Below are 23,660 nucleotides of genomic sequence, written 5' to 3'. Positions count from 1 at the left end.
GCGGCGGGCGGGGCGGCGGCGGGGCTGCTCGGGCGCGGGCGGCGGCGGCGCGGCGCGGCTCTGCTTGCTTCTAGGCGGCGGCGGTGGCGGCTCCTCGGCGGCGGCGGCGGCGGCGCGGCGGCGGCGGCGCGGACGCTCCTTCCCTCCGCCCTCCCGCCGCCTCCCTCCGGCCGCCGGCCGCCCCGCCCCGGCCCCGCCCCCGTGACGCGGCTGCCGCCAACAATGGGGCGCCGGGCAGGGCGCACGCGCGGGGCGGGCGGGGCGGTCACGTGGCGTGGCACCCCCACCCCCCCGCCACGGGCTTTGGGGCGGGCCGGGCGCGGTGGCACGTGCGGGCGCGGCCGCAGGTAGGTGCCCGAGGCGGCCCGGGCCCTGGGGGCGCGAAGGCGCCCCGCCCCAGTCCTCGCCTTGGGGCCGGTGTCCCTCCCCCGAGGCCCCTAGCGCCGGGGCTGGCCTCCAGACTCTGCCTCCCTTCCCCCGCGCGATTCCCGCACGCACCTGGCCCCTAGGGCCCCCCCGGGAGGTCACGGGCACCCACATTCTCCATCCCCAGAGTGTGCCCCGAGCCGAGATCGCGCCACGTGGTGGTGCTTCCCGGCTTGGGCTGGTTTCTACCCGCCAGAGCCCTCGGACGTGAGCACCGCCCTCTAATGCTCAGAGAGCAGCCCAGCGTGCCCATGCCTAAAGCCAGCCTGTCCCGGTGGCCCTTCCTCCAGCGGCCTTTCAGGGCCTTCTTTTTTCCTTTGGGGCGAAGGAGCCGTCCGGTTTCCCCCTGTGGGATTTCTTTTGGTGAATGGATGGGCTGGGATCGACCCCACCCAGGTCGTCCTACCGGGTCTCCGAGGGGACCTGGGCCCTAGTCCCTGCTTGGCTGCGGGACCTCAGGCCAATTGCATGGGCTCTTTGGGTGGGAGAGGGGGCGGCCCGCCCCTTTTGTCCAGCACTGGCCTCTCACCTGGTCCACTGCCATCCTCACCCGACCTGGGTACCTGCCCCCCACCCCATGGAGTCCTTCGGCCGCAGCTGTCCACGACTGGATGGCCCAGAGTTCGTCACCGCTCTTGACGAACTCTGTCTTCCCTGGCAGGTGCCCCTCCCCCTCTCTTAAGGGACCCCAGTTCCTCTCTTAAGGTCTTGGACTTCTCTTTTGTGTGCTTGAATGCTCGCTCGGAAGTATTAATTACTTCATCATAACTTATGTTCAGGGACTTCCCTGGTGGCGTAGTGGTTAAGAATCCGCCTGCCAATGCAGGGGACACCGATTCCAGCCCTGGTGGGGAAAGGTCCCACATGCCGCGGAGCAACTAAGCCAGTTCGCCACAACTACTGAGCCTGAGCTCTAGAGCCTGCGAGCCACAACTACTGAGCCCGCGCGCCTAGAGCCTGTGCTCTGCAACAAGAGAAGCCACCGCAGTGAGAAGCCCGCACACCGCAACGAAGAGTAGCCCCCGCTCGCCGCAACTAGAGAAAGCCCGCGCGCAGCAATGAAGACCCAAGGCAGCCAAAAATAAATAAATAAATTTCTTAAAAAAAAAAAAAGGAGGAAGGGGAGAAGCATCATAAATAACTTTAGAGACATGGAGGAAAATGCCAGAAGCCACCAAAACTGCTGAAAGGGGGTCTGGTCCAGGGAGCATGGGGCTGGGCATGGCTATTTTCCATGATGGGGATTTTAGTGATTTTTTTTTTTTTTTTTTAGCTACACATATATTAGTTTTTAAACGTGTTGAGGCAACACTGTGATGAAAACACCACGGCCAGTGAGGCTCCGTGGGGGCCTGGGTCTGAGCTCGGCTGCTGGGTGCCCCTCCGGCACTGCCCAAGGCGGTGTGCAGTGGTGCCTCATCCAAGGTCACGTTTTGAGAGAGTAATAGTCAAGGAAAAGAACTTTGTTGCCAAAGAATATAAAACCACAAAACTGCCTTCCCTGCACCATTTCCACTTTCAGTCTTCCCCCTCCAGTTATTAAAATGTGCTTGTGGCAGTTGATTTTGGAGTGGGCTCATGGTTACTTTTGTGAATTGGGTTGGGTTTGAAATAGAATTTACACGCAATGAAAGGCACCTGCTTTCACTGCCCTGTGCGTAAGCTCTTCCTGCCCAGATGAGCGGCTGCAGGACCCAGTTGGCTCTCCCCTCTCTGTCGGTCACCTGGACCAGTTTTGCCTCCTCTGGGGCTTCCTGTAAACAGAATCGATTTTTTTTTTTTTTTTCTTTTTGGCTGTACCGCGGCACATGGAATGTCCCTGACCCGGGATCGAACCTGTGCCCCCTGCAGTAGAAGCTCAGAGTCCTAACCACTGGACCACCAGGGAAGTCCACGGAATCGCTTTGTACTCCTTTGTGGGGCGAGTTTCTTCCACTCGGCCTAAGTTGATTTTTGTCATTTTTTAAAGACTCCGGGCCAGGCAGCTGTGCATCCAGGCTCCTTCATGGGCCCGTGTGGGCTGCCTGCTCTCCCCAAGGCTGCCAGGGGCCCTCTGTCTCCCGCCAAGCTGGCTCCCCACACCTCTAGGGCCGGCCAGGATCTGTGCACAGACGTCAGGTTCCCTGAACCCCTGATATATATATATTTTTTGATAAATTTATTTATTTTTGGCTGAGTTGGGTCTTCGTTGCTGCGCGCGGGGTTTCTCTAGTTGCGGTGAGTAGGGGCTACTCTTTGTTGTGGTGCGCGGCCTTCTCATTGCAGTGGCTTCTCGTTGCGAACCATGGGCTCTAGGTGCGCGGGCTTCAGTAGTTGTGGCTCGCAGGCTCTAGAGCGCAGGCTCTGTAGTTGTGGCACACAGGCTTAGCTGCTCCGCGGCATGTGGGATCTTCCCAGACCAGGGCTTGAACCTGTGTCCCCTGCACTGGCAGGCGGATTCTTAACCACTGCGCCACCAGGGAAGCCTCCTAATATTGTTTTATTTTTAAAATTTAAGATATAATGCACACATATGAAAGTGCACCCTTTAAAAGTACACAATTCAGTGGTTTTTTCAGTAAATTCAAGAGTTATGCAGTCATCACCACCATCAGTTCTAGAACATTATCAGGAATTCCCTGGTGGTCCAGTGATTAGGACTTGGCACTTTCACTGCTGAGGGCCTGGGTTCAATCCCTGGCTGGGGAAATAAGATAGATCCCGCAAGCCGGGCGGCGTGGCCAAAACAAAAAAATGATCATCGGCCAGAAAATGAAACCCCCTACACTTGCGCCATTACCCCCAAGCCCCCTACAGCCCCAGCCCTGGCAACCACTCATCTACGGATTTACCTTCTCCTGACATTTCACATGCATGGAATCAGACACTGTGGCCACAGCAGTCAGGGTTCTCCAGAGAAACAGAGCATAGCAGAGGTTTATCATAGGAATTGGCCACACAATTATGGAGAGCTGTGTGTGATTCAGTCCGAGGCCAAGGGCGCGAGAACCAGGAGCTCCAGGGCAGGAAGAGAGGGACGTCCCAGCTCAAGAAGAGAGAAGGAACTTGCCCTTCTGCTGCCTTTTTGTTCCACTTGGGCCCCTGATGGGTCGGATGACACCCAAATGGGTGAGGGCGGATCTCTCAGTCTACTGAATCAAATGCTAATCTCTTCCAGAAACATCTGCACAGACACACCCAGAAATGTTTTACCAGCTATCCAGACGTTCCTCAGCCCGGTCAAGTTGACACCTACAATTAACATCACAACGTGCTTCTGTGTCTGGCTTCTCTCACTGAGCATCATGTTCTCAAGGTACATCCACATTGTAAACGAGTGTCAGTGCTTCTCTCCTTTTCATGGTGGAGTGATGCTCCCGCTTGTGGAGGGACTAGATTTTTTGTATCGATTCATCCCTGGATAGACGCTTGTTTCATCAATTTTTAAAAATAAATAAATAAATAAATTTATTTTTGGCTGTGTTTGGGTGTTTGTTGCTGCGTGCGGGCTTTCTCTAGTTGCGTTGAGCAGGGGCTACTCTTCATTGCGGTGCGCAGGCTTCTCAGTGCAGTGGCTTCTCTTGTTGAGGAGCACGGGCTCTAGGTGCGCGGGCTTCAGTGGTTGTGGCACGCGGGCTCAGTAGTTGTGGCTCGCGGGCTCTAGAGCTCAGGCTCAGTAGTTGTGGCGCACAGGCTTCGTTGCTCCGCGGCATGTGGGAACTTCCCGGACCAGGGCTCGAACCCGTGTCCCCTGAATTGGCAGGCGGATTCTTAACCACTGCGCCACTAGGGAAGCCCAAGCTCCATCCTTTTTAAAAACGTGTTCCTTCCACCTTCATGGAGGAGGGGTAGGGGATGGGGAGGAGTGAGAACCCGATTGGCAGGGGTCCTGTTGCAACCCCGGAATGGGACAGGGGGAGGATCTAAGAGGTGGCACCGGGCCACAGTCGACCCCTAGTGACAGGTAACAGCTGCACTGCTGCCCCTTCCTGCCCCAGGACCTGAGCTCAGGTCCCGGGGCGGCTGGAGAAACGCACTGTTTTTGGTGAGATGCTCTTACTTACTGTGTGGAGCTGCTCCGGCTGCCCCGGCGACCACACCCCTGCAGGCCCTGTGCCTGTCCTCCCTGCCCCCTGCCCAGGGCTCGGGGAACAGCAGTCTCTGTGGGGCAACCTGCTTCCAAGTCCTTCAGTGACCACGGAGGAGTGGGAACGGGCTGGGCTGCCGGGGAGCCTGGGCATCAAACACCTGAGCTCAGCCCTGGGGGCTGATGTGAGGGCAGGGGCTCGGGGGTGGGCGGTGAGCAGATGGGCCTCCAGCCGGCATTCAGTCTGGGCCCTGGACCCGGGGAAAGGCCTCACCCTCTCAGTCCTGACCTGCCGCTCGGGAACCCTGTGGCCCACCAGCCCGAGGCCTGTGGCTCCCGCAACGGACTGCCCGGCACACAGCTGGGGTGCCAACGCCACAACTGGACTTTGCACGGGGACCATCTGGGGGCTCGGTGCAGGGGAAGACGAGCAGCCCCCAGCCCCCGACACGCCACTTCCATATCCATCGAGAGGTGCCTGGATGGAAGGCCGGCTGTGCTCCTTTTCGAGCCCCAGGTAATTCATACGAACAGCCCTCCCGGCCACGGGGCGCCCGCCCACCGGCTCTGGGCCAGCGAACAGCCCAGAACACAGAAGGCACAGAAGTGGGTGCAGGGAGCTGAGCCGGTGCTGCAGAAGGGCAGACACCACAGCCTGGTCCACAGCCGACTGGCCCAGGGCGGGTGAGAACGGGTGGGCAGGCTGAGGGGAGGACAGAGCGTGGCACGGCCTGCCCGCCTGGGCCCCGAGGAGGTCAGGGCACTGTCCGCGCCCTCGCTCCGCTGCCTGGCGTCTTTTGTGGGGACGAAGGGCCGGAGGCAGGGCTCCCGAGGAGCTCAAAGGCCAGGGAAGGACACACGGGATGGTCCAGACCCACCCTAGCGCTCCAGTGGTGCAGCACCTTCTCTGAATTCCTACTGCCACCAAAAAACACCCCTAAGGCCTTTTGGAAAAATTGCTAGGACCCAGGAAGGCGGTCCCTTGCTGTGGTCCAGACTTCACCAGCTGCCAATGACCAGAGGGAGGGAGCCAGCCGGCCGGCCGTGAGCAGGAGGACAGGACACGGGGACAGGGACAGCCACAGCCGGGCTTCCCGCAGCTGTGCCCACCGCCAGAACCAGCTGCAGCCAATCACAGCCCCCGAGATCCCAAACAGTGATGGGCGAGAGGCCGGCAGGAGACTGACACCCCATCACTGGAGAGCCGGCCCGGCCAGGGTTGGGGGGCCATCCCCATCTGAACTCACCCCACAGCTCAGCTGTTTCCCAGTGACCCAGACGTGTCACCAGCGGACAGCAGCCTTCAATGGCCCGTGCTGATCCCTGACCAAGGTCAGAACTCCCCCCACACTGACGGCCCCCATGCCACTCCTGTGGTGGAAGGGATGGCAGTCAGAGACCAGGACTGGAGTCTTTTTTTTAATGGCTGCGTTTCAAAGAACCGTGTTTTAACCAGGAAAGCTCCCCAGGAAGGGACTGCATTAGTGCAACAAGTGGGAGCCTTGGCGCCAGGCTCTCCAGACACGTCCAGGTGGAGACTTTTGGCCCAGGCCGGCCACCAGGGACTCAGGGGCTGGGGGGACACGCGGCCCCTCCCCCGCCCCGGCGGGGCGCTAAGGCACCCGGCCCGCTGGGGTGGGCAGAACCCCGTGCCGTCAGCAGGCCGCTGGCTCACAGCCCTCAACCTGCAGCCCTTTGCTCAGGAGGAAGGCGTCCTGCTTGGGGTCCCGACCCAGGAAGAGCCTTAACATGACGCTGGCGTCCTCGGAGCCGCCCGGCCTCAGGATGCAGCTTCTGTAGTCCATGCCCACCTGCCGAGAGGGGACGGGGCTGCAGGATGGTGGAGTACCCCCTCCCCTGGCTCCAGGGGCCATCAGCATCCAAGGGAGGGGATCTGGGGGTGTGGGTGTGGCCACCTCTGCTGTGGCTAAACAAAGGGCAGGGGAACAGGAGGTCCAGGGCAGGGCCCTCAGGGCCGCGCAGGCCCAGGCGGGTGGCACAGGCATCTAGCCCCAGGCCGAGGACCGCCGTCTTGGTCTGCGCGGCAGGCCGGCCTCTCACCTTGCCACTCAGGACGCCCTCCTGCTTGAAGCGTGTGTGGAACATGTCCGCGGAGTACACCTCGCTCCACAGGTAGCCATAGTACTGGGCGTCGTAGCCGCCTGCCAGGTGGCCGAAGGTCGCAGGCATGTTGGTCCCTGGGACACACGCGGAGAGGCTCCTGCCCGGCCCCCTGGCCCCTCAGTGCCCCTTCCCGAGAGCGGGGGCCTCAAAGCAGCCCTGAGACCCCTGCCACTAGAGGGAGGATTGGCGCAACACTTCTAGAAAACGGGGACCTTGCGGGCAACTCAGTGGAGGGACACAAATCAATCTTTGCCCACTTTCTGCTGAAGCTCACGAGGGTTCACCCCTAAGCCTCTTACAAGGTCGGCTGCTGAGGCTCTGAGAGATGAGTGAGGGCTCGCCCTCCAGCACGGGGAGAGCGCGGGTTAAAGTGCTCACAAGGGAGTGAACCGTGTGTCCGCAACGACACGCACGTGTAAACCTCGTCGACGCGTTCCGTCCGGGGTATGAATCCCTCTCCTGCCCCTTCCAGGCTCTCCAGAAAGCACGTGCAGAGCCGCCCACCCCACCCTTGGCCTCCACGGGCCACAGCGGGAGGGACCAGCCCAGGAACCGAGGCGGGAAGAGGCCAGAAGTCCGCGGGCCTCGGCCGGAGCGTGTGTCGGTCCCTCTTCACACGCCACCATACGATCCTCCTGACCCGGGCAGTGGCTGCCACCCCAACCCCTAAGGTGGGCCCGGCTCGCGCGTGGCTACCTGGCGTGGCTGGGACCCCGAGGATCTCCTGGGAGAGGCGGGCATACTCCTGGGCCGGGTCCGCGGGCGTCTGCGTGTGCAGGGCCTGGTCCACCTTGGCCAGGACGATCTGGCGCAGGTTGAAGAGGCCTTGGGGGGCGGGAGGAAGGAGACGTGGGACTGGCTCTGTGTCCAGGGCGCCCTCTCCAGCGGGGCGGTCCGGGAGCCCCCTTCCCTTCCCTCGGCCCGGCCGCACCTGTGTTGGCCTGCCGGGACTTGATGAGTTTGTCCAGCAGCTCTTGGGGGACGGCGCTGCCCGTGCGGTAGTGCTGGGACATCCTGAGCAGCGGCTCCACCTCCCACACCCAGTTCTCCAGCATCTGCGAAGGTGCCTCCACGAAGTCCCGCTCCACGTGTGTCCCGCTGAACATGGCGAACTCGGCCTGCAAGGCGGGCTGTGGAGCTGCAGGAGGGCCCATCCCGGACCCCAGACCTGCCCGGGACACAGGGGTGCAGAGAGCCCGCCATCCCGTGGATCACCGCGCCCCCTCCCCACCCATGGAGCCAACACTCTCCAGCCAAAGCCCCGCACCCACGAGGCAAAGGCGCGGACACGGTGCATCCGGACGGCAGCCGTTGGCAGGCGCTCTTTGCTCCTTTTTCGTGCCTGAAATTCTTCCTGAATACACGGCGCCTGACGCAGTGTGGCTGGAACCCAGGCCCGGCAGGTGTGGGTCCACACGAGCCCAGTGACCCCGGCATGTCCTTCCCAGGCCCCAGGGAGCAGGACAGACGCTGCCTCCTCACTCCTGGGTCACTCGAACTGCAAACAAGCGTCCTTCTCACGGTCTGCTGAATGCCCCAATGTGTGCATTTTTGTGTTTTTGGGGTGATTTCTCTGCTCAACACGGCTCCAAGCATACAGCTGAAGTGTTGGCTGCTGTCCCAAGTGCAGGAGGGTGGTGACGTGCTCATGGGGACAGTGAGTGTGTTAGATGAGCTTCCTTCAGGCGAGGGTTACAACCCCGCCGTGAGCGAATCAACAATTGCTATCAGACCAGGTGTCTTTAAACAGAAACACACATCACATGTGGCTGCGTGGGGATCGGTGGTGACAACGTGGTGACAGAGGGTGACCCCCAGCCTCACACCACAGACAACACTCCACCATAGTGGACAACAACAAAATGAAAGGCTTGATTACAAAACTTCTGGGCAGAAAAGGCAGAAGAAACTCAGTGCCTCGGGTTAGAGAAGGATTTTTTTCCATAGGACACAAAACGTGCAAGAAAACAGTTAATAGACTTAACTTCAAAGTCAAAACCTTCTGCTCATAAACATACTAGTAATAAGAGGTCCCTCCACACACGGGGACGTCCCTCAGCCACGCAGAGGGGTGAAGCCCTGACACTCACTACCACGTGGATGGACCCTGAGGACACGATGCTCAGTGAGAGAAGCCAGACACAGAAGGACACAGAGGGTGCGACTCCACTGATGGGAAACGTCCAGAACAGGAAGATGCACAGAGTCAGAGAGTGGGTTCCTGGTTGTCAGGGGCTGGGGAGGGGAGTGATAGCTAAGGGCGGGAGGAACATTTTTGGGGTGATGGAAATGTTCCAAAACATGGCAGTAGTGACGGCTGCACAGCTCAGTGAACTGTCCCCACGCGCTCCGGTGCAGCCTGTGAGAGTATCGCTCTCAGGACGAAGGGCTGACCGCAGGAAGACTGAGCGAGCAGTGGGTCCTGGGCCCGGCCGCTCAGCTGGGGGCCCCCCGTGGGGAAGTCAGCGGGACTTGCTGAGCCTCCACCGAGACCGGCAGCAGCCCCAGGGCCTCACTGGGCGCGGCGCTCCCCGCCCCAGAGCCTTCCCTCTGGTTCTCATCACCGGCTGTCACCAGACCTGCAGGCAACGTTCCTTTCTTTTCTTTTGTCTTTTTTAAAGGCAACTCTTGAGCACATGGATTTAACATGCAGGGAACCAGCGCTGACACCTTGATCTGCGGCTTCCAGCCTCCAGAGCCTCCAGGACATCCATTTCCGTTGTTTACGCGCCCAGTGCATGGGGTTTGATGATGGAAGCTGACACCGAGGGCGTCGCCACGTCCGGGGTGACGTCAGCTGAAGAGTCCCGCGGCGAGGACATGCCTGAGGACCATGCGCGCCCGGGCCCTCCCCCGCTCCTGCCCGCAGCCCAGCGCCCGCACCCACCTGGGAGCACAGCTGGTGCATCACGTGCCCAAACTCGTGGAAGTAGGTCTCCACCTCATCGTGCTGCAGCAGGGAGGGCGCGTCGGCCGTGGGCTTGGTGAAGTTGGCCACCATGGCCGCGATGGCGATCTGGCGGCTCCCGTCCTGCCGCAGGCAGCCTGGCTGCAGACCGAAGCAGGCCGCGTGCCCGTACTTCCCTTCCCTGGGGAGGGACGCGGGGTGAGGCCCAGCTTCCGCAGAGGATCCCCGGCCCATGGCCGACATGTACCCCCAAGCACACACCGAGGGTAGAGGTCCAGGTAGAACTTGCCGATGACCTTGCCCGAGGCCGTGTCCCGGACCGTGTAGAGCGTCACGTCTTCGTGCCACACGGTGGCGCCCTCCTCCAGGTCGAAGGTCAGCCCCAGCAGCTCCTGGTAGATGCCCAGCAGCCCGCGCGTGACCACCTGCATGGGGAAGTACTCCTTGAGCAGGTTCTGGTCCACGCGGTAGCGCGTCTCCTCCACCTGGTTCATGTAGTAGCGCATGTCCCAGGCGTTGATGCGCCCGTCAAAGTGCAGGCCCCGCCTCTCGCACTCAGCCTTCTTCAGCTCCAGGATCACGGCCCGCTCCTGCTCCCCAAGGGGCTTCAGCTTCTGGGCCAGCTCATCTGCGGGCGGAGGGGAGAGGCTCAGCTACGTCCCTGTGGCAGCCCCCCAGCCGCCCCCCACCCCACGCCCCTCGAGGCAGAATGAAGGGTCCAGGAAGGCGACCCGCAGGGGCTGACGCAGTGGGGTCTCAGGCAGCACCACGTCCAGTCAAGGTCCGCCTGACCCCGCTCCCCACTGGGCCCCAGGGGGAGGCGGGGTTACCTAGGAAAGTGGCCACCACCTGGCTGGTCTTGGCCATGTTCATCTCCAGCACATAGTCGGCATGCGTGCTAAACCCCAGCAGGCGGGACTTCTGGGCCCGCAGGCTCACCAGCTCCCCGAGGATCGCGCAGTTCTCCTGGAACCCAGAGAGGGCCAGCGCTGGGGACCGTGGGCCATGCCCTCCCCGCGGGGCCCCGGGCCAGGTCTCTGCAGGCGGGCAGGGCTATCAGGCTGCTGGCGGGCACAGCCAATCCCCCTCCCTCCTCCTCCTGGCCCAGATTTCTAGGCACTTTGGTGCTGTCCTACCACGTGGTCTTTATAAACACAGGTCCTTTGGAACCAAAAGGGTGTGAACCGTGATGGGCTCTAAGGTTGAGGGTGGGAAGCAATGCGGCCAGGCTCTCCAGGAGCCCCCGAGGGGCCTCCCAGGCTCAACAATACAAACTCAGCTGCCGTGCAGACAGTAGCTCATCCCCACGGCGCCCGAACACCCAGCCCCTGGACGGTGAGATGCCTGTTGCCGCAGGTGGCCCGGGGCTCGCCGCTGAGGCCCGGCCCCAGGCGTACGCCACCTTCTCTGGGGCCACCTCTCCGGTTCTGCGGTGGGGTTCTCCTGGGAGCCCCCAGTCACCACAGGACCAACGTGGCTTGTCTGCAGCTCGAGAAGGTGGGGACACAGGACTGTCCCCCATGCCCCCCGCATCCCCCGCGAGGCCGAGCAAGCACCAGTGGTGTCTGCGGGGAAGATGAAGGGCTCATGCACAGCCCCCATCTACTGAAGACGCTGAACGGGAGAAGCACAGACTGCAGCCACACGCGGTATGGACCAAACACAAGTGTCCATGCAGGAACCAATGTCTGAATGTCAAGGCCGTGCCCGGGCCACAGCGAGAAGGCCCAGCCCACATGCTAGGCACAGAGAGGGGATGCGGGGGGGACATCTGCGAATCCGAGCTCCTCGGGTATCCGGCGACACCCCAGAGGGAGAGGACCTGAGGCTAAGGCTCGAGAGCGAGGGAGCAGAAGGGCGAGCTCAGGAAGAAAAGGCTCAGACTCCTGCCCCGGGGGCCTGGGGGACGGAGCCAGACCCCCGGACACCTGCTAGGGGCAGGGCGAGCTCGTGGGGCCCCTCCGGGCACCGAGCCGGCAGAGGCGGGCTCCGCACCTCCTTGCACCGACAGTTGAAGGCCTCCTCCACCTTCCTCCTGGTCTCGGGCACGTGGCATTTCTTCAGGAGGGGGAAGTAGTGCGGGTACTTGAGGGTGACCTTCAACTTCTCGTCCTCGGTCTTCTCCAGTGAGTTCAGGAAATCCTCAGGGAGCCCTCCTGTGGGAGCCAAATCCGGGGGCTCTGAAAGGACCCGCGGGCTGCCCGACCGAGGTGGGAAGGGAGGGCGTCCCTCCCACGTGGGAAGCGAGGAACGGGAGCCAGCAGGGAGCACAGTGCCCGGTGCGGCCCACCCACACGCCCACTTCCCACCTCTGCACCCAAAGGAGCCAAGTCGAGGGCTCTCCCGCCTCAGACAGCTGCTGCTCTCCTCATCAGGATGCCCTCGGGGAGGAAAAGCTATTTTCAGCTCCACCCAGGCCAGCCTGCACCCGAAGACAGTGTCCACCCCGGGACAGGCTCCAGGCTGGGACAGCATCCACCCTGGGATAGGCTCCAGCCCGGGACAGCCTCCACCCCGGGATGGCATGGGCTGCCGTCTCCTCTGTGTCCTTTCTGGGTGGATGGCACCAGTGGAAGGCAGAAACCGCCAGGCAGCCCTGACTGGGCAGTGCCCCCGCCCCATCCCAGCTGCCAGCACTGCTGCAATGGCTGGCCTCCAACCTGGCCTGTCCTCCTAGCGTGGAGACCTGGGTGCATCGCCTTCAGACTAAAACCTCCAGGGACCTGTGTCTCATAGCCTGGGCGATGCAAGGCTACCGCCCCTCATGCCCCGGCTCCGACCTCAGAGGCCAGTTCACTCGGAACCCTCGCCACCCACCTCAGCCCTGGGGCCTGGGAGCTGAGGGAGGGGTGGAGGAACCCCAGAGGATCCCCCTCAGTGGGTCGTCTCGGCGGGCCCCGACAGGTGTGCCCGTGACTCGAACCCTAACCCAACAAGAAACAGCTTAGGGAGAGCCGCCCTCGCCCCGAACCGGCTCTTCCTCCCTACTGGGACCGGAAGACCCTGTGACTCTCTCTCAGCCTCACGCTCATCCAGGAGCTGGTTCTCACTGTTGGACAAGGTGGTAAAAGCATGGAAGGGGCGCCATGAGGCGAATCTAAGGTGCTCGACCTGAGCTGAAGGCACCGGTAGGCACTCATGGGTGTGTGTCTGCGCGCGTGTGTGCATACAGCTCTCGTCAGCTGAGGGGGCCTAGAAGCAATAGCTCCCAGCATCTGGGAGCACAGCCAGCAGCCAGACCTTGGTTCTGACTATCCTGCCAGGGCCAGGCCGGGCTGGGCCAGGGAGAGGACAAAGTGAGCCCGGCCCACCCCGTGTCAAATAGCAGGTACTTGAAGAATCACAGGGACACGTCCACTTGAAGGGGCTCCTCGAGGCCACATTGGGACAATGAGCATCTAAGTAAGTGATGACAGCAGGGGACCGTACCCCGCCAGAAAGACCAGGACCTGGAAGCCCACAGATACAAAGACATTGGTCAGCAAGTACTGGGTGACGGGGCAGGGCAGGGGGGGTGAGTTCTGACTTACAATAAGATACAAACTAAGAGATTACACAGAACTAGTGGGTGAAAACAAATGAGAGGAGCCAGCCTCCAAGCTTCTCTGGAGAAGCGATTGACTATGAACGGAGAATGGCGCCTTTACAGAGAAGACGCCTAGAGGAAACTGCCTTAGGACTGAGATTTAGGGAAAGAAACCAAAGTGTTATGTGTATATATGACTCTCTCAAGAGAGGGAGGGAGGGAGAGGGAGATGGAGAGAGGAAGGGAGGGAGAGGGGGAGAGGGGGAGAGGGAGGGAGGCAGGGAGGGGAATGGAGGGAGAGGGAAGGAGAGGGGGAGGGAGGGAGGGAGAGGGGGAGGGAGGGAGAGGGATAGAGGTAGAGAAAGAGAGGGAGGGAAGGAGAGGGAGAAGGAGAGAGGCAGAGAGAGAGAGGAAGAGAGGGAGAGAGAGGGAGGAGAGGAAGCAGGGAGAAAACAGAGAAAGAACACACCATCTATGTTTCTGTAAAATGACACCAGGGATCCTTACATAACCAGGAGAAAATTACAGAGCGAGGCTCCTGCTCAGCTGGAACTGAAACTGCAGACGGGGTCAAACCCCACCAGGCTGGCCACACATGTCCAGCCACCGCTCCAGCCCTGTGAGACAGGTCACCGGGGCTCTGAGTGTCTGCTCCACGGAGCTGGGGTTCACCCTCTCACCCGGGAGGCTGGGCCATGACAGCAGGGCCCCTGGGCTAGACAGATGGGGGGAAAAGCAGCCCCACAGGACAGCTTGTGCCAGCAGATTCAGCTGTCAGTTTCCAGAGGCCTGGGACCACCCTTTGGCCCGTGAACGCCAAGAGCCACGTGGGTCTTGCTGCCCAGGACAGGGGGTTGGGGACCAGAAGTTAGGGCAGCAGAGGTTGGCGTGATGGACCTGAAGAACCTGCCTGGGTCAGCGTGCATCCATGGGTGTCCCCAAAACCCAGCCGCCCAGAGGCAAACGAGGTGTCACATCTTATGCAACAGCCTGTTACACAGACCGGTGCGGATGCTCAGCCCCATCTGAACCCCGGGCAGAGGTGACAGGCCGCTGCCCACCTGGCCTAGATTTTGCAAAACTATCAACGTGGGCAAGACGGAAGCAAGTTTGTAAAAGGCTGAGGAACCGATCAACAGGGAAGGAGCCTGGAGAGACAGGAACTAAATGCGATGCCTGAGGCCTGGCTCAAGCCAGATGGGGCCAGAAACGTAAAGACTGCCATCGGGACGGCTGGGGGGACCGCTCCACGCTCTGCTTCCCGAGGGGTGCCTGCACCCGGGGACTCAGGAGGCACCCTTGCTCCTAGAGACGTGTCCGGAGGCCCCGGCGCAGGAACAGCACACACGGCATCCACGCAGGGAGGCCGGGCCTGGGGAGCACACGGGGTTTCCCTGGTGCTATTCTTGCCACTTCCTTACAGGTGTGAAGTTTTCAAAATAAAGCATTCGAGGAAGAGGGCAGAAGTTGAAAAAGCCGCCCAGGCCCCAGCCCTTCAAGACCCCACGCTGGATCAGGTTGGGGAGGACCCTGTGAGATTAAACAAACATCACAGAGAGCAGGGTGGGGGTGGGGTCTCGGCGGACAACTCCCTTTGGGGCAGAATCTCGGTAGACAGACCGCAACCATCCCCAAGGAAGGATCCAGAACCTTGGGAACCAAACACTTTGAGTGCCCCAGCGGAAGAAGGCCCTCCCGGGGGTCAGGGGCACACAGATGCCTCTCCACCACCCTGTGGGGCCCGCACGCACCCAACTCCTCGCGCGTGAATGGCAGGAAGGTCGTGTCCTCGTTCAGGTTCTTGTTGAAGTCGATGCACAGGAGACTCAGCTTCTTCTTGATGCTCTTGATTTTCTGAAGGAAGAAGACGGCCGTGAGATCGGGGGGCGGGGGCACGGAGGCGGGTTAAGGGAAAAGAGGTGGATGAGAGAAGGGAGATGGGAGAGAAAGGACCTCGGGTCCTGTTAGGACCCTCCTCAGGAGTTACCCCAGGTGACAGCCTAAGTTTCAGCCATTTCAACGGAGCTAAGTTTCTGTCCCTTCAGGGTCTATCTGGCTTTCAGAACAGGGAGAGAATGGACCAGCCTGGGGAGGGAGTGACGTGGGCGCAGAGGAAGGCACCGGCTCCCCGGGGCCCTGCCGGGGCACAGCAGGCAGGGCGCCTCGAGGACCTGCCCAGGCTGCACCCCGACTGGCCCAGGACTCAGCGCGCCCGGCCCTGCTCCCGGGCTGAGCAGACGTGCCTGTCGGAGGACAGGAGGGGCGCTGGGGGAGCGTGCCCGCTGGCTCTGCCAGGAGCAGGGGCTCGTCAGGCACGCCTGGCTCAGAACCAGCCCGAGGGACGCCGGGCCTCTGCGGGCAGCAGGCGCCGTGCCGGGCACTGGCCTCCCTGCAGCCTCACGGCCCCATGGGCCACGACTGGGCAGGAGCACAGGGTGCCCTGGGAGGGCGGGGCGGCGCTCAGGACCCGCCCCGCGCCAGCAGGCCGCCTCTCCTGGGCGCCCTCCTCCCCGGGCGTCCCCGTGGTCCCTCCGGCCAGTGGTTCTCAAGTGTCAAGGCCGTCTGCGCAGCCCCAGTGTCCACACCCTCACCTCCCCCAGCTTCGAAGCTCCACGTGCCTGCCGCTGCGCAGGACTTCGGGGCCCACGCGCCCGGGACCACCCTGGAGGCTGGAGTCCCACAGTCCTCCGAGTCCCGGTTTCCTCCACCACAAGGCACAGCACCGGCCGAAGCTGTCGCTGAGCCCTGGGTCGGGCCTGGTACCCGCGTTCACCGCGTCGTTCACTTTCTGATGCAAACCAGCCAGCACAGGGCTGCACCCCAGCCCCTTCTGTACGGGGCTCCCACACTCGGGGCCACCGTCCCCCTGCCCTCATCACCCCGGAGAGGCCCGGAGCCCCGGGGTCATTCTAGCCAATCCTGAGCCTGCTCCTTCCCGGGGACCCACACCTCATGCTCTTGTCCCCAGCCACCCGTCCCTTCATTCCTGCTGAACCCTCATGCTCCCGGGAGGCCCTCTGTGATGAGGCGTGCCCCTGCCCAGAACCATGAGCGACAAGCTCTTTCCCGATCTGCTGGCCTCACTATTCTCTGTCCTCCACACAAACTGACTCGGTCACCACCTGTGAGGGGGTCCTCAGGTCACGCACGTTGCAGATGGTGAATAGGGACAACGGGGTCCAGTGACCAGCCTCCGGGGACCCAGCCGGTTGGTGGCAGAGCTGGGTCTGATCCTGGCCATCAAGATGCGTGTAGCCACGGCGCCCATGCCGCCCACCGAGGTGACGCTCTCGACCAAGGGTGGCTCGCCGTGCCTGCCCCCCTCCCCACCCCATGGGGCTGCCTCCCGGGAGGGGCCGGGCTGCCCATCGCCCGCCTGTCCAGGGTGCCGTAGGGACCCCGTCCTGCTGGACCAGGAGTGGGAAGAGCTGAGGGCTCTGGGGTCCACGCTGGGGGCAGAGGGGTGTCAGGCAGCTGGGAGGACCTGAAGGGACAGGTCCCCCCGGGGGGGCGGCCCCACTGGAAACCCACGCGGCCGCAGGGCTCAGCCCGGAGAGGAGGGAGGGGGTGAAGGCGGACGCCATGCTCTTCAGCCTCCCGTCGCCCCCAGCCTCCGTGCCCAGTGGGAGTCGCACTGTGAATTACGGGAGAAACGGGTCGGGTCTTGGTCCCCAGTCCTGGCACACAGCTCCTAAACCTAAAGCCACAGGACGGGTTGCATCTTACAGCCCCACTGCCTGCCCACCTCCTGGGAGGGGAGAGGGACAGGGGTTGCAGCGTGAATCAGTGGCCCATGGCCAACGATGTAATCGTGCTCATGGAACAAAATCTCAGTAAACTCGGGGTTCAGAGAGCTGCCGGGTGGGTGCCTGCAGGGGGCCTGGAAGCCCCAGCCCCACCCCATGCCTCCCCACCTCCTCCTTCCACCTGGCTGTTCCCTTATAATAACCCGGTGGTCTAGTCTATGGACTGGGGTGCCTGTGTTCTGGGGGCCGCGCTAGCCAACGAACAGAACTCGGGGTGGGCGCGTGGGAACTCCTGACACAGCCTGTCGGCCACAAGCGCAGAAGACGACGTGGACCTGTGGCTGGCGTGGGCCAAGCCCTGACCTGCGGGCTCTGACTCCGGGTAGATGGAGTCCGAACTGAAGAGCTGCAGAAACCCGGCAGTCCCAGCGCTGCTGCTGCGGGAGCCCCACGGGCCTGGCGTCGGGACGGAAGCTCTGTGGGAGCGGGGGCTGAGGGTGGAGTGGGCTCGGAGGAGGGGGGTCCTTCCTTGAGACCCTCCCAACAAAGCCACGGTGGTGGGGAGGGCCCAGATGAGGCGGGGCTGGGGTGAGATGCAGGGAGGTGCCCACGCCGCCTGTGCCCTGGGGAAGCCCTGTGACCCTGAGGACCGAGGGCAGAGCAGGTGCAGAGGGAGCGCTGGTCCACGTGGACCTTCCCTCCTGGGGTTGAGGCAGCAGAGAGATGGGCAGAGGCCAGCACGCGGGGCCCAGGCCAGGCGCTCACCTCCTGCGTCTCCTCGGGCAGGTGGAGCCCGTTCCTCCTGCCCAGCCTGATCAGCCGCTCCAGGTACCGCGACGCCTCTGGCCTCAGCGAGTCACTCTGTACCTTCTCCTAGAACAAGATAACCAAAGTTCTGCTCGCAGCAAAACATCGAGACGGTGCCCAGTGCTGGCGAGGCAGCAGAGAACAGGGGAGTCGTCGCTGGAGGGAGCGGAACACAGTGCAGCCACTCTGGAAAGGAGCTGGCCGGTTTCCTAGAAAGCAAAACTTCCTAACAAAGCAGCCATCGCAGGACTCGGCAACCGCAGTCATGGGCACTTACCCCGGGGAAATGGAGACTGAAGTCCACACAGAAGCTGTACACAAATGCTCGCCTGACTGGGAAGAGCCCCAGACCGAAAGCCGCTGGGGACCTTCCCAGGGCAGCGGATGACAGGGGCAGTTGTGTCAACGTCAGGATCCTGCTGGGACGCTGACTTTACTCTCACAAAAGGGGGAAAACGGGGCAAAGTAGCCGGGACCGCTCTGAATCATTTCTTACAACTGCACGTAAACCTACAATTAATTCTGTCAGTGAAAACTTCTGTTAAAAGAAGCACTGCCTGCGCTTTCAGAGGCCCCCGCCCTAGTGTCTGCACAAAGCACCCAGGGGCCTCCCCTGGTTCCGAGGGATACGCATCAGTGAGTTCTAAGAACCACCCACCAGCCACGTGAGAAGTATCCGTGGTCCCCCCGACACAGGCAGCAGTGCTCGGCCGGCTGCACGGAGCATCCACAGGAAAGCAGGAAGTGCACATACCTGTTACTCGTCCCTCACTTCACGTTGGAGACTGGACGTCCCCTCTAGGTGTCTCCAGCAAGGTCGGGAAAGTGAGGTGACTTGTGGACCCGGGAAGGCATTTTATGCTTCTTCTCCTCCCTCCCACTCGTCTTTGTCACGTTTCTAACGTCGTCTGCTGTGGTCCAATGGCCCCACCGTGAAACTCACCACCTTCCCCAGGCCCGGCGCACAGCCCGTGGTGCCCACTGCCCACCTGCGGGGCCCCCTCCAACTTGACACCTCGTAAAGCCTGGGGAGCGGAAGGACGCAGTCTGAAGACGCCCCGCCGCGCGCTCACCTGCAGCCACACGATCCTCTGGTACACGTCCTGCCTCATGCTCATCTCCACGTCGAACTCGGACAGCTTCTTGTCTGCTTCCGTGCTGGCTGTCCGGATGTCCTTGGATGGGGAGACGTGCTGGGGGAAGTCAAGGATGTTCCTCTGAACTGAAACGGGGAGACGACAGGACAGGTGTGAAAACGGCCCCGGGTGGAAACGGGTGGGTGCCAGCCCCAGGCTAGAGATGAGCAATTACCCCCGTCCTTGGGGACTCACAGTCCAAAAGGGAAGGAACTTAGCTCAGGACACCCCAAGCCAAGAGGGACCGGAACAGGGAGCAGAACAAGACCGGAAGAGGCCAAAGGGACGCGGTGCCAGAAAAGAGCCACAGCTGCCCATGGCTACGCTGCAGCTCACCAAAGATTTTATACTTCACGGCACACGTGTATGCTTCGTGAGACAGGACGTGGTGTGGCGGCTGTGAAAGCACACGCTTCAGCTGAGTCACCACGTGACCCGCAGACCCCCCCCCCCCCCCAGGTGCACACCCGAGAGTAACGGAACACCCTCCACCCAAAACTTCCACACACGCCATCACAGCAGCATGATCCGTAGTAACCGAACAGTGGACACGACCCAGACACCATCAGCAGATGACTGGACACGTGTCCCTCCACACACGGGAGCATCACTCAGCCGAGAAAAGGGGTGAAGCCCCGACACTCGCTGCCACGTGGACAGACCCTGAGAACACGATGCTCAGTGAGAGAAGCCAGACACAGAAGGACACACTGTGTGTGATTCCATTGATGGGAAACATCCAGAACAGGCCAATCCACAGACACAGTGGGTTAGTGTTGTCAGGGGGTGACTGCTGATGGGGACGGGGCTTCTTTTTGGGGTGATGGAAGGTTCTGGAATTGGATAGTGGTGAAGGCTGGATATGCTAAATACGCTAAAAACCAATGACATCTATGCTTTAAGTGGGCAGATTACATGGTATGTGAATTCTATCTCAACACAGCAGTGTTTAAAAAAGCATATACTTTGCATGGGGGAGACCTGAATTAACATCACAGTTTGGTGGCTTCCATGGTTCCAGGCCACTGAGATGGCCCAGGTCTGGTGGGTCAGCTGCGGCGTGGAAACCTCTGCAGGGCAGTCACCGGCTAAGCTGACTAGGCCAAATACAGTGGGGCTCTGGGCGGGTCTGATGCCGGTGGCCCGAGAGCAAGCCATGAAAAGGACAGAAACAGCCTTTTCTGTCCGTTTGGGATTTGCAGGCTGTGACTGCACTGAGTATGACAACGAAACAGCAGAGTGTGGGATTAGTCCAGGTGGTTGGTGTGGGGAGGGGGGGCACAGGAAGGGGCGCCGGGGCGGAGCTCAATCTGTGCTCAAAGAACCCGACGCCCAGCCAAGCAGAGGGGAGGGGCTCCCCGGCTGGCACGAAGCCCCCAGATGGGGCGCAGGACGAGGGGCAAGGCGGCACACGGCCGGGCCCCAGAGGCCACGTCGAGGGCTCCCACCTTCACCCCCAGGGCAGTGGGAAGGCACCGGAGTTGGTCGAGGGGAGTGCCGTGGTCCAATTCTAGTTTTCTTTAAAATTACTCAGGCTACTGAGGAGAGATAGAAAGAAAAGGCCACAGAAGTGGAGTAGGAGAGACCAAATCACGTCTGGCAGGGTCCCTCCCGAGGTGGGAATTTGCATCATCCACACTCCAGAGCCTCCTGCCACAGATGAGAGGGGAGACTGAGCCCGCCACCCCCTCCCCCGCCCCCGCCAGAGCAGGGGACTAGGGGGCAGAGCCGGCCTGCGGGCTCTTCATCCGCTGCCTGAGCCGCAGCCCTCACCCTTGGGCCCAAGGCACACTGGGCGCCCCCAGGGCGGATCCTCTGGAGTCTAAGCCTGCAGGCCAGGGGCAAGCAGACCCTGCACGGCGAGGCGTCAGGAACATGTGAGAATCCCGCAGCTGGAACTCAGGGATTCTAGACGGTTCCCAGAAAAACAGCTGTTCTAGAGATCCGGGCACAGGGGGTCTCCTCGGCTCAGAGTTCTCTGCCTCATCAAGCTCTGCAGAGGAGGCTCTGGGAGGCGAGCTGTGTATCTGACATACAAAGGCAGCAGACAGACCCCGTGGAGGACAAGAGGGAAGGACCCACTGGGTGGCGATGAGGACGCCTCAGGGTATCAGGGGACCCAGGGCACCGTGGGAGGAGAAAACCAAAGGGGACCAAGTTCAGCGGCTCAGAGAAAACAAACAGACCCCGGGGCAGGCACACGGGCAGGGGTGAGAAGGGGCTCCAGTTTCAAGGCTGGCACGTGAGCCGGCTCCCCGAGAGGAGAGCTGGCAGACACTGTCTGACACTGCCGTTCTGGGCCCTCGGGGACAGAGCAAGCTGGCCGGCCCGGGCTGCCTTTCTCCACCGGGCCCCCGGGGAGGAGGTGGTGTCGCCCGGTCTGGGCAGGGCTCACCTGTGTAGGACACCTCCACGTCGGCCAGCGCCTTGAGCGTGTTCTCGTAGGACACGTCTTGGAGCTCCTGGGAGCCCACGTGGTCGTACACGCGCTTGGTCTCCTCGATGAGCTTGGTGGTGAGCTCCCCGATTTGCTGGGCACTCAGGTCCCACCGGAGGTAGTTCACGGCCGAGCACGGTGCCGCCACGTCCAGGGCGTCTCCTGCACAGGCTGGACCCAGAAAACAGAACCCCACACCCGGCGTGTCTGCTTCAGGCTCGGAATCAGGGTCAGAGTAACAGCCCGGGGAGAGTCCACTGTTTCCCGGAGCAGATGGCGAGGCCCCAGGGCTTTCTGGGGACGCACAGGGCGATCGGCTCTCTAGAGCACAAGGTGATCCTGCCCCCAGGGGACACTGGGGGATGTCTGGGGACGTCTGTGGTTGTCACCACTAGGGAGTGATGCTCCTTCCTCAGCAAGGTCAGGCGTGCTGCTCAACACCCCACAGCAGCCAGGACCGCCCCCAGGAGAGGCCCCGCCCCTGAAGTCAGCGGTGCTGAGCGGGACATCCGGCATATACCTGCGTTTCACTGAAAGAATAACTGGACTGCAGGGTGGTACCCCCAACCTCCCTGAATGGAACCTGGAACATCTGTATTGTATTGCTCCTCTAAAAGGGGGAAATCTGATTACTGTGACGTCTCTAGCCCCAGGAGTTTTTGGAAACAGGACTGTGGTCCCATAACAACAGCTGTTGCGTTTCCCTGGTGGCGCAGTGGTTAAGAATCCACCTGCCAATGCAGGGGACACGGGTTTGAGTCCTGGGCCAGGAAGATGCCGCGGAGCAACTAAGCCCGTGCGCTAAAACTACTGAAGCCCGCGCGCCTAGAGCCTGTGCTCCGCAGCAAGAGAAGCCACCACAATGAGAAGCCCGCGCACCGCAACGAAGACCCAACGCAGCCTAAAATAAATAAATAAATAAATTAATTAAAAGAAAAACAACAGCTGTCACTTGAAAACCTTCTTGTGTGTTACAGGGTGTTTTGACCTCACTGAACTCTCAGGCAGTTCTGTACTCTGCATCCTATGTAGCTCCACTTTACAGATGGGAATCCTGAGCTCGCCATGATGCCACAGGCAGCAAGCGACAGAGGTGGGGGGTTCAAAGTCGGGCAGCTTACTGCCACTGATACACACTAAGTGGCGGGGGGAGCCTCTTCACCTCAATAGAGGTTCGATTTTTCTGGCCAAATGACTGCTTCAAATTAGAGAATATCTTTGCAGAATATTTTGGATTTCAAGAACTGCACAAGAGGGTCTGTGAGTCTGCATTAAATCTGGTGGTAAAGAAGGGCTCCAGGAGCTCAAGAAAGGCGGGAGGTCCGAGTGAGGTGGAATTGTCAGGAAAATCTTTTGGAGGAACTAGGATTTGAAAACTTGGAGCAGGCACATTCCTTTCATAAACACTTACTGATTGTCACCTACGTGCCAGATCTCTGAGCTAACAATCCTGCAGCAAACAAGGCAGACAACATTCCTGCCTCCCTGAGGCCTGAATAACCATAATTATGATTATCATCATTAATACAATTACTATCATCATCATCACAATGGGCTGCAGAAAGAACAGAGAGGATAGGTGGGCAAGAGAAAATTCCAGGAGGCACCACTCAACATCCTGGGCGATTTTCTAAAATACAGTATGCGGGTGGCATCACTCCCCTAAATGAAAACCCTTCCATAGCGCCCCTTTGTGCTTCCCATAAAAGGGACTCCCAGCTGTGTTCCAGCTAAAATGACTTGTTGCTCTCCAAACGCCCTACTGGTGCGCTTGCCTCCCCGCCTTTGCCTTCGCGATTCCCACCACCTGGGACGCTCCTCCCGCAGGACAGCTGCTTCTCCCCACGGGGTCCAGGCTGAATGAAATGCCACCTCCTCCGAGAAGCCCTCCAGGACCGCCCTCCCTAAAGAAGCACCACCAGCCCCGGCACCGGGGCACCATTGTCTAAAGCCCTTGCTTAATTTTTGCCTGTTGAACGTCCGTCTCCGGCTCTGGAACTGCGTCTAGAACTCCCTCAGAGTCCACCCCAGGGCCAGACCCATCCTCAGCAGAAGTGACACGGAGTTTGCCGAATGAGTGAAGCGCTGGAAAAGTTGTTAATTTATTCGGCAACCGAGGGGTCGGGGTTCCGGGCTCGCTGACCCCCCCCTCCCCTGCCTGGGCCCGGGTCACTCGAGAGTCACTGGGCTCCGCTCTTAGGCCCCAGGGGCCACCACGAGGGAAGGGGCGCGCGGCTCCTGGGTCCGGCGAGCGGGGCCACACCAATGGGCGGCCGGTACCTGCGGGGGGCTTCATGGCTGGCGGGTGTGCACCGGCGACCTCTCCCTCCACCTGGCCTGCGTCGGCGTAGCGGCCGACAGCCTCCGTCCACTCAGCCGCCAAAGCTTACGGAACTGAAGTGCCCACCGCCCGCGCACCAACTGAATGCTGGGAGACGCGTGCGCCGGACGGCAGGGCGCACGCGCACCCCAGCTCCGCCCACA

The 23,660-nt window shown here is 61.3% G+C and overlaps 1 protein-coding gene across 8 annotated transcripts; it reads right to left on the bottom strand.

Annotated features, from left to right (window-relative positions):
* Nucleotides 1-5,904: 5,904 nt before the first annotated feature.
* On the bottom strand, nucleotides 5,905-23,625 carry THOP1 (thimet oligopeptidase 1). Of its 8 annotated transcripts, none has more exons than XM_036847202.1 (13): nucleotides 23,457-23,625; nucleotides 21,135-21,347; nucleotides 18,677-18,825; nucleotides 17,562-17,669; nucleotides 14,802-14,904; nucleotides 11,520-11,680; nucleotides 10,355-10,490; nucleotides 9,786-10,152; nucleotides 9,504-9,705; nucleotides 7,548-7,734; nucleotides 7,313-7,441; nucleotides 6,554-6,690; nucleotides 5,905-6,303 (listed from the first exon to the last, which is right to left on the bottom strand). In XM_036847202.1, the coding sequence occupies exons 1-13, from the start codon at nucleotides 23,470-23,472 to the stop codon at nucleotides 6,148-6,150; spliced, it is 2,064 nt and encodes a 687-aa protein (XP_036703097.1). In that variant the 5' UTR covers nucleotides 23,473-23,625; the 3' UTR covers nucleotides 5,905-6,147. The 8 variants fall into 8 exon arrangements, with proteins under 8 accessions (XP_036703097.1, XP_036703096.1, XP_036703098.1 ...); XM_036847201.1 differs by having other exon boundaries at nucleotides 6,554-6,713; nucleotides 7,548-7,784; nucleotides 23,457-23,611; XM_036847203.1 differs by having other exon boundaries at nucleotides 6,554-6,654; nucleotides 23,457-23,611.
* Nucleotides 23,626-23,660: the final 35 nt, after the last annotated feature.

This window comes from Balaenoptera musculus, chromosome 3 (assembly GCF_009873245.2).
Source record: "Balaenoptera musculus isolate JJ_BM4_2016_0621 chromosome 3, mBalMus1.pri.v3, whole genome shotgun sequence".
NCBI lineage: Eukaryota > Metazoa > Chordata > Mammalia > Artiodactyla > Balaenopteridae > Balaenoptera > Balaenoptera musculus.
Note: the sequence above shows the minus strand (reverse complement) of the source record. Positions and strands in the feature narration are given on the sequence as shown.